The following is a 9,317-nucleotide window of genomic DNA, read 5'->3' on the forward strand; positions in this document are numbered from 1 at the left end:
ACCTAAGTAAGGACATCATCAAACCAAATGCTAACTACAACGAAACCATACCAGAACATATTTTAAATAATCCTCAGTATTATCCATACTTCAAGGTACTTATTTTATTGCAAAGTTATGCTATTTGGTGAATTTGTTTAATTGTAAAAATAATTGGTAAGTTATTATATTTTTTGAATTTGTAGGATTGTATTGGTGTTATCGATGGAACACACGTGAAGGCCTTTGTTCCACAATGAACCAAATCAAATACATTGGACGAAAGAATTGTGTTACTCAAAATATTATGACAACATGTGATTTCAACATGTGCTTTACCTTTGCGTGGGCTGGATGAGAGGGGAGCACTACACAAGAATATTCAATGAAGTGCGAACATCCGTTATCATATTCCTTGATTTTCATCGTGAACAGACTCCTGCCGTGCGGGAACCAAAAGGCTTCAAAGAAAAATTTAACTATTATCATTCGTCACTTCGCAATGTTATTGAACGAACTTTTGGAATCTGGAAGGCTCGATGGATGTTACTAAGAGATATGCATGTAAATTTCGACTTCGAGACCCAAGTGAAAATTGTGCTAGCTTCAATGACGCTTCACAATTACATTAGAATAAGTGGTAGTGGTGATGCAACATTTCAAATAGCACAAGAAGAATCTTATATTCCGCGTAATGATGAAGAACCCGATGATGGTAACGAGCCACATGACGAAGTATCAAGTGCACAATGTAGAAACGACGATATGCATATGAGTGTAGTACGCGATATGATTTCCCCACCGCTATAAGCTAATCCAAACACTTTTGCAAAACCTGTTTTCTCACACCGCTATAAACTAATAAACAATAACCTAACCCTAATCTATCTAAAAACCCTCTTATCTTATCTTACTGTAGAAAGCAGAAGCCGTTGAAAGAAAAAAAGATTTTGGGCCGGGCTAAGCGCAATGATAAAAGTTTCTGATACCTAAAAACTAATAAGAGAATTGAATCACCCTCTTCGGTCTCTCCCGGAAAACCCAGTCACACTTCACAACATCGGCCCCTAAACCTAAACTCTCTCATCGGCCTCAACAGTCAGCGGCTCCGGCTCACCAAGCTACCACTGACCACCGTCTCTCTCGCTGACCCTGAAACTCTCTCATCGGCTCTCGCTCTCACCTTTAATCTCTCAATTTCTCTGCTGCTGTTGTTGTCGAGGTATTCACGCTATATCGCAGTCTCACTCTGTTATGTTTTGTAGTTTTTCTAGGTTTAATTTCTTTTTATGTTTGCATTATGTTAGTTTTCGGTGTAGGGTTTTGGTTACTTGGCTATCTGTTTCCTGTTTTTCAATCTTCCTGCTTGCTTAACACAGTAAGTCAGTAACACTTATAGTATACTCTTGAAGTAATTCTTTAAGGTCAGACATTAGTTTTTCTTGAACAAATCGACATAGATGTTGTTTACCATTGGTATATTAGTCAATTTAGCTTTTATATACTCTATATCCAACATTTCATACTTAGGGTTTGTTGAAAAATTCGAATTGAAAATCAAAATTATCATTAAACCTCGTTAAAAAACGTGAATTGTTTATTGTTTTACTAGCTGATTGGTCTAAAATGATTTATTGTATTGTATTCTTGTATTTGCTACTATACTAGCTGGTGTAAGAAACAGTTACTAATTTGAAACAATCCATTATCTTATGCAGTTTTCTAAGTTCTAACAATGGTGGAGGTGAAAGTCTCTGAGAGCAAAGACCTAACCCGAATCGAACGAATCGGGGCCCACTCCCACATCCGTGGGCTCGGTCTTGACTCTGCCCTAGAACCCCGGGCAGTCTCCGAAGGCATGGTGGGTCAAACCACTGCCCGAAAAGCCGCCGGAGTCATAGTCCAAATGGTCAAAGAAGGGAAAATCGCGGGTCGGGCCGTTCTACTTGCGGGTCAACCCGGAACCGGAAAAACCGCCATAGCCATGGGCATGGCCAAGTCAATAGGACTTGAAACCCCATTTGCCATGCTGGCAGGTAGTGAGCTTTTCTCTTTAGAAATGTCCAAAACAGAAGCTTTAATGCAAGCATTCAGGAAAGCAATTGGTGTTAGAATTAAAGAAGAAACCGAAGTGATTGAAGGAGAAGTTGTGGAGATCCAAATCGACCGCCCTGCAGTGGCCGGAGCCGCCTCGAAAACCGGGAAGTTGACTTTGAAGACTACCGAGATGGAGACTGTGTATGATTTAGGAGCTAAAATGATTGAAGCTTTAGGGAAAGACAAAGTACAAAGTGGTGATGTGATTGCTATCGATAAGGCTTCCGGAAAGATCACAAAACTCGGGAGATCGTTTTCGCGGTCTCGAGATTATGATGCCATGGGCCCACAAACGAAATTCGTTCAGTGTCCAGATGGCGAGTTGCAGAAGAGGAAAGAAGTTGTTCATTGTGTTACCCTTCATGAAATCGATGTTATCAATAGCAGGTAAAGTAGATGAATGAGTAATGATATCTGTCTGTCTGGATAGAGTGTTGTCTGTCTGTCTGAATAAAGTGTTGTCTGTCTGTTTCTTTTGCAGGACACAAGGTTTTCTTGCTCTTTTCACGGGTGACACAGGCGAGATACGCGCCGAAGTCCGTGAACAAATTGATACAAAAGTGGCAGAGTGGCGAGAGGAAGGAAAGGCCGAGATCGTGCCAGGTGTCCTCTTCATAGACGAAGTCCACATGCTCGACATCGAATGTTTCTCTTTCCTAAATCGTGCTTTAGAAAATGACATGGCGCCGATTCTGGTTGTTGCAACGAACCGAGGGATCACAACGATTCGTGGGACCAATTACAAATCGCCACATGGGATTCCGATTGATTTTTTGGATCGGCTTTTGATAATTTCTACACAGCCGTATACGGAAGAGGATATCCGGAAGATTCTAGATATAAGGTGTGGGGAGGAGGATGTTGATGTGGCGGAAGATGCTAAGGTTTTGTTGACTAAAATTGGGGTGGAGACGAGTTTAAGGTATGCGATAAATTTGATAACATCGGCTGCTTTGGCTTGTCAGAAGAGGAAAGGGAAGGTGGTGGAGATGGAGGATGTGAGTAGGGTTTATGAGTTGTTTTGGGATGTGAAGAGATCGACTCAGTATTTGATGGAGTATCAGAGTCAGTATATGTTTAGTGATGCACCTGAGGAAGATGAAGTTAACATGATGGTTTGATTATGATTCTGATTGTTGAATTTTGTGAGTATTAATGTTCTAAGCTTCATGTTGTCAACAATAGCACTTCTTTATCTTCAAATTTAGTAGAGTATGGGCCCTATGGGATATGCTTCATTATTTAAGAGTGAATTATATTTTTGGTTAAAAAGTTTTCTCTTACTTGCAACGTTTTTTTTATATATATGTTCCAAGTAAAATGACTATTTTTGGTCATTTCACTAGAACAGGGACCAAAATAGTTACAAAACATCAAAGAATGACCAAAATTGAAAAATTCAGCTACACAAAGAGACCAAAATCGTAAAAACGTTAACTGGTTTTGAAATTTTGTTCTCAAATTGTAGTCAACCAAAAATGTTTACAAAAACTCAAATAAAAACCAAATTTTCAAAAGAAAAAGGTTCACACAATAATTAGTTAGAACAAATAAACTTAACTACAGATGCTATAATTACAACTAAAAAGCTTTATTAAACTACTTTAAAAAAACTAAAAGTTTTTTCTTTCTTGAGCTTACTACTGTTAAAAAACTATAGTGTTAGTCAAGACTTGAGCTTACTACTGTTAACAAACTATAAATTGTAAAATTGTTTTAAAATAAGTTTTTTTTCTTCTTCTAAATTACATACATATAGTTTTCATGATAATAATATAGAGAAATGATCAATTAGAAATTCCCTAAAAATACGCTACCGATGCATTGAAAGGCTAAAATTAACATCAATTAGATCTAATGCAAATTATAAAATAACCAATTTTTTATAACGAAATGATCACACGTTTCATGAACAAGGTTTTGCGATTCACAAAAGGAATTAACAATATTAGGTGTGAGACTTATATATATATATTAAATAAAAAAATTAAATATCAAAATGTAAACATTAAATATTTTTAAAATTAAATTTTAAAATAAGGAAGAAAAATACATATTTATTACAATTTATGATCATATTTATTACATTTACTACTTTATTTATATAGTTATATTAAGTATTATGTGGCTTTTTAATTTTAAAAATTAAAAAAATCTAGAAATTGACATGTAGATATTATTTATTTCAAAAATACCACAAAATGATAAGTGTCAAAACTTAAGATAAATTGACATGTGGCATAATGGATACGCAAAACACAAAACCTTTTTCGCGAAATGTATACTTTCACATTTTTTTTTATCAATATACGCATTTTTTAGATTTATAAGACATTAATTTAATTTGTGGTATTTATAATCAATTTTGTTATTATGCAGGTACCCATGTGAAAGATATGTATGAAAATTGACCTACAAACAGTTGAGTCAAACATTGAATCTGCATGATCACTCAAATACCTGCAACAGTAATAAGGATAAGAAGGAAGCAAGTAAGTACAAGTGTACAACCTTAACACCCCAAAACCAAAACAAGAGCATCCCAAAATTTCAACTTTTGAAACAACATAAGCTTTACAATATTTTAATAAAAGATGTATTTTATTCACTAAAGGATCAAACAAGTTACATTATCTTGCCTCTACGAGGTTATTAAATGGTTTTAATTAAAAGACATTCGAATGAAAGCAGATTGCCATAAATTGGTCTCAAAGCATTATTAATCTAGGCAAAAAAGTATAATGTTTTTTTGAGCATCGAGATAATACGTTTTTTTTGCTTGTTCCCTATAATTTAATTTTTGTTTGTGTTTTAATATTTGTGACGATTTAATAAAATGTCAAATTTTGTTATGTTATGTTTAGTTTAGTTGAGTTCTATCATATTCCACTTTATTATGTTGTGTATCAAATGTTACCTTTTTAAAACAGTACAAAGTAAAAAAAAAATATAGTAGAAAAGCTCATTTAAAGAACAATCTTGAATATTCTTAGGTATTATCCATGAGAATAGTTTTGGAGCAACTATAATATTTTATTTATTATCCATGAAAACAGATTTGAGATGGAAACAAAGATAATATATGAAAAGGCCCATACTTTTATTTACCCTGTTTATGAAACGAAGCAAAAGCAAAAATATAGAAGATCATATTCATAACTAGGGCGAAGTCCCCACAACACTAAGAGAATTCGTAACCCAATACGATTTTCCCTTTCAGACACTACTCTCTTTGCCGCTTCCAGCTTCGGCTGACTTCGTTCATCATCTTCAGGTGCGATTCCCCTTTATTCAGATTTACGATTCTCACTCCTGGTTTTCCCCTTCCAAGAAGATTCAGTTTGATTTTTTCACGTTATCTTATTACAATTCCCGATGGAAATTTAGGGTTTTACTTCCAAATTCTTTTGCTTTGCTTGATTAGCAATCATCAACCGTTTTTTCTTTTGGATTTTAGAATTGATTGCTTCATATATTGTATGAGGAACCTTTTTCCATGAATCAGTTCAAATTTTTTTTTCTTCTTTCAGGATAATTTAAAATGACAGAGCCTTCTAAAGTCATTCACGTTCGGAATGTTGGTCACGAGATTTCGGAGGTTTGATTTCTTTGTAATTCACAACGTGCTTCTTTCGATTATGCATTTTAAGGACGGATTCCTTTCCATTCTTTCTGTTATTCATCACCCTAGATGAATTTTTCTGTTTCTGTTCATAAAGATCGATGCTAATTGTAACTTTGTAACATAGAGAGTGTAGTTATAATTCCGTTTCATTGTTTCTGTTATTCAGCCTGATCTACTTCAACTATTCCAACCTTTTGGAGTCATCAACAAACTAGTTATGCTTCGTGCAAAAAACCAGGTATATAGCTTTGCAATATAAAATCGGTCAATATTTTAGCTATTAATTTCCTAACATTTGCAGGCTCTCCTTCAAATGCAAGATGTCCCTTCAGCTGTGAATGCAATGCAATTTTATGCCAATGTTCAACCAAGCATAAGGTGTATCGACTACTGATGTAACAAAAATTAGAACAAGAAAGAATTATGGATTTCATAAATCATAATTGGTCTTTTTCTAATCGTTTAAGTTTTATTGAGGTAAAAATTTATACTAACTATTATTTACTATATATGCAAACTCCAGGGGTAGAAATGTGTATGTTCAGTTTTCATCTCACCAAGAGCTAACCACAATGGAGCAAAATACTCAAGGGCGTGGAGACGAGGTATTTATTATCAATTTTATATCTTTTTGTTATGGTGATTTGATGAAGTATATTATATTTATGGGTCTGTTTGTAAATTGTATGTGTGTAGGAGGTTGACATATTTAAAATTCTATCTCTATCTCTATATCTATATCTATTTCTCTTTCCCTTTCTTCTTTTCTCTATCTATTCTTCTCTATTCATTCTATTCTCTTCTCTCTCTTCTGTCTATGCTGGGCTTTGGGCTGCGATTGGACGTGGTATGGAACACAGCCTAACCGTATACTCCTGGTTACAATCCATCACATGCTCTACCCTATTACTGTGGAAGTCCTGCAGCAAGTCTTTTCTCCTCATGGATATGTCGAGAAAATCGTCACTTTTCAAAAGTCAGCTGGTTAGCATCGTTACATTTTTTCATTTCTTTTTAATTCTTATTCATAATTTCATGTCATATATTATTTTCACATATAGGTTTTCAAGCACTTATTCAGTTTCAATCACGCCAGAGTGCTATATCTGCAAGAAATTCCCTTCAGGGGCGTAATATTTATGATGGTTGTTGTCAACTAGATATTCAATTCTCAAAGTAAGTTTTTAAATTTTATTTTATTTAGAAAAAAAAAATCTTTTCCTAATATGATATGATTTAATGGTTGTTGACTTTTTACAGTCTTGACGAGTTGCAAGTGAACTACAATAATGATCGGTCTAGGTCTGTTAATGTTTTTGTGAATATAACAAAATATCTTCTTATGATTTTACAAATTTATTTAACTTTTTGTTTTTTTGTATCAATAGAGACTTCACAAACCCATCACTGCCTTCAGAACAAAAGGGCAGACCTTCTTCTCAAGTATGTTTTTGATCACAATCTGTTGTTATCTTATTAAATTCGTTTCCTATTTTAGTTGATTTTTCTTTTAATTTTTTATTATTATTATTCGCTGTTGTGCCAGCCTGGATATGGAGACGCAGGAGGTATGTACAGTTTACAAGGTCATGAAGGTAGGAAAGGTGCCAGAGTGTCTTCTGATAAATATTTTTAATTTTAATTTTTTCTTGTTTGGTTTTCAGTTGGATTTCCACAGGTGGGTGTTCTCCTCTTTGTTATATAAATGCATCTGCTTGAAACTGAAAGGGAGTCATTTATTATAACCATATATTAATATTATTATTAAATACTAATGGTTTTATTGGATTTGTTTTTTGTAAACTGTTGAAATTAAGATGAACAATGGCGCAGCAATTGCAGCTGCATTTGGAGGAGGGTTGCCTCCTGGAATTAGTGGGACTAATGACAGATGCACTGTTCTTGCATCTAATCTAAATCCTGATGTAATCTCTCTCTCTCTCTCTCTCTCTCTCACACACACACACACACAGATCAACATTATGTTTGTTTTGATGGTGATATTTTGTGTTGATATATATAAATATAATATCAGAGGATAGATGAAAACAAACTGTTCAACTTGTTTTCTTTATATGGAAACATTGCCCGAATCAAGCTTCTTCGCAATAAACCAGATCACGCCCTTATCCAAATGGGTGATGGCTTTCAGTCTGAATTAGCAGTACACTTTTTAAAGGTCCAAAATTTTACAAAAAAAATACTCTTCTTTATATTATATTATATTATATTATATAGTTAGATTTATAACCAGTATTAGTTTTAAATTATAGGGGGCAACATTATTTGGAAAGAGATTGGAGGTTAATTATTCAAAACATCCACACATCACAATGGGTGCTGAAACGCATGAGTATTTAAACTCAAATCTTAACCGATTTAACCGTAATGCTGCTAAAAACTATCGTTACTGTTGCTCGCCAACCAAAATGATCCACCTGTCCACCCTACCACAGGACATAACAGAGGAGGAGATTGTGGCCCACCTTGAAGAACATGGGAGCATCATCAACACTAAGCTTTTTGAAATGAATGCTAAAAAACAGGCTCTTGTTTTGTTTGAAAATGAAGAACAGGCCACTGAAGCTCTTGTGTGTAAGCATGCAAGTAGCCTTGGTGATTCCATGATTCGGATCTCATTTTCTCAGTTGCAGACCATTTGAAGGGTTATTACGTCTTGTCTTTTACCACTCGTGGTGAATTTGGTGATATCAAGTTTTTATTATAACTCTGTTTGCTTTAGTGTGTGTGTGTGTGTGTATTCTTGTTGCTTATTAATACTACTCTCTTTGTGGTTTTAGATGGTTGTATTATTTATTTCTGTTTTTTGCAATGTTATTTTGCAGAATAGAAACTAGAAAAACCTATGTAGTTTCCATTTGCCATTATCTTTGTGTGAACTATGTGGTTTCAAGACCAATAAGTTTGATTGAATCCACTTAAATTGTTCAATTTAGAACATGTGATTTTTTTTTGCTTAGGTCTTTGATTGGGGTCTAAAAAAATCATCTTTGAGGTGGCAAATGGTTAGATGAGTATTTCTAAAATCATACGTACAAGTTGTTCTGACTAATAGATGTCAAAATTTAAATTTAAGAAGTTTGATTTTGGTTATATCCGTCATCTACAAAACTTTATAAATTGTATAAAGTAATCACATTAAAAGAAAATGAATTGAATTAATGATTTAAATAATTATTTGTAGTAAACTATTTCAAAATCTAGCTTTTACTTGGTTAATTAAGGAAATTCAGATTCGACCATGATTTTATCTTAGCCAACTCTTCTTGGACCATTTATAAATGACCGCATTATATTAGATGGGCTTTCATTCTAAATGAAGTATTAGCATGTAAAAAAAAGAAGAGTAAACTACACGAATGGTCCCTATGGTTTAGGGTAATTTGCATGCTGGATCCCTAACTTAATTTTTTAACTCGGAAGGTCCCTACTGATTGTTTTTGTTACGCACTTGGTCCCTACTGTTTGTTTTTATTACACGCTTGGTCCCTGTCTTACTTAAAAACACTATTATTTATATAGGAAAAAATGGTAGAGTAGGTAAAATAAGGTGAGATGAGTGGGGTTGGGGTTGTGTTTATTTAAATAAATTAAA

General features: G+C 34.1%; 2 protein-coding genes across 4 annotated transcripts; both read left to right on the forward strand.

The window, feature by feature from the left end:
* Nucleotides 1-975: 975 nt before the first annotated feature.
* Nucleotides 976-3,348, forward strand: LOC145073536 (uncharacterized). Of its 2 annotated transcripts, XM_079020081.1 has the most exons (4): nt 976-1,201; nt 1,287-1,357; nt 1,698-2,463; nt 2,558-3,348. In XM_079020081.1, exons 3-4 carry the CDS (start codon nt 1,715-1,717, stop codon nt 3,195-3,197), a joined length of 1,389 nt encoding a protein of 462 aa, XP_078876207.1. In that variant the 5' UTR covers nt 976-1,201; nt 1,287-1,357; nt 1,698-1,714; the 3' UTR covers nt 3,198-3,348. The 2 variants fall into 2 exon arrangements, with proteins under 2 accessions (XP_078876207.1, XP_078876206.1); XM_079020080.1 differs by lacking the exon at nt 1,287-1,357.
* Nucleotides 3,349-5,188: 1,840 nt separating this feature from the next.
* Nucleotides 5,189-8,660, forward strand: PTB3 (polypyrimidine tract-binding protein 3). 2 transcript variants are annotated; one of them, XM_079019252.1, is made up of 14 exons: nt 5,189-5,350; nt 5,607-5,674; nt 5,868-5,939; nt 6,003-6,079; nt 6,225-6,306; nt 6,562-6,685; nt 6,763-6,877; nt 6,962-7,003; nt 7,090-7,144; nt 7,248-7,296; nt 7,366-7,379; nt 7,519-7,626; nt 7,737-7,880; nt 7,975-8,660. In XM_079019252.1, exons 2-14 carry the CDS (start codon nt 5,618-5,620, stop codon nt 8,362-8,364), a joined length of 1,329 nt encoding a protein of 442 aa, XP_078875378.1. In that variant the 5' UTR covers nt 5,189-5,350; nt 5,607-5,617; the 3' UTR covers nt 8,365-8,660. The 2 variants fall into 2 exon arrangements, with proteins under 2 accessions (XP_078875378.1, XP_078875379.1); XM_079019253.1 differs by having other exon boundaries at nt 7,248-7,269.
* Nucleotides 8,661-9,317: the final 657 nt, after the last annotated feature.

Source organism: Lactuca serriola, chromosome 9 (genome assembly GCF_051521515.1).
Source record: "Lactuca serriola cultivar US96UC23 chromosome 9, Lser_US96UC23_V15, whole genome shotgun sequence".
Classification (NCBI taxonomy): domain Eukaryota; kingdom Viridiplantae; phylum Streptophyta; class Magnoliopsida; order Asterales; family Asteraceae; genus Lactuca; species Lactuca serriola.

Bases quoted from the DNA above. Each gene is read 5' to 3' on its own strand.
- LOC145073536 (XM_079020081.1), top strand. From the start codon at position 1,715: ATGGTGGAGGTGAAAGTCTCTGAGAGCAAAGACCTAACCCGAATCGAA. The intron at 2,464-2,557 runs GTAAAGTAGATG...TTTCTTTTGCAG, and splicing joins ATCGATGTTATCAATAGCAG to GACACAAGGTTTTCTTGCTC.
- PTB3 (XM_079019252.1), top strand. From the start codon at position 5,618: ATGACAGAGCCTTCTAAAGTCATTCACGTTCGGAATGTTGGTCACGAG. The intron at 5,675-5,867 runs GTTTGATTTCTT...TCTGTTATTCAG, and splicing joins TTGGTCACGAGATTTCGGAG to CCTGATCTACTTCAACTATT. The intron at 7,881-7,974 runs GTCCAAAATTTT...TTTAAATTATAG, and splicing joins TAGCAGTACACTTTTTAAAG to GGGGCAACATTATTTGGAAA.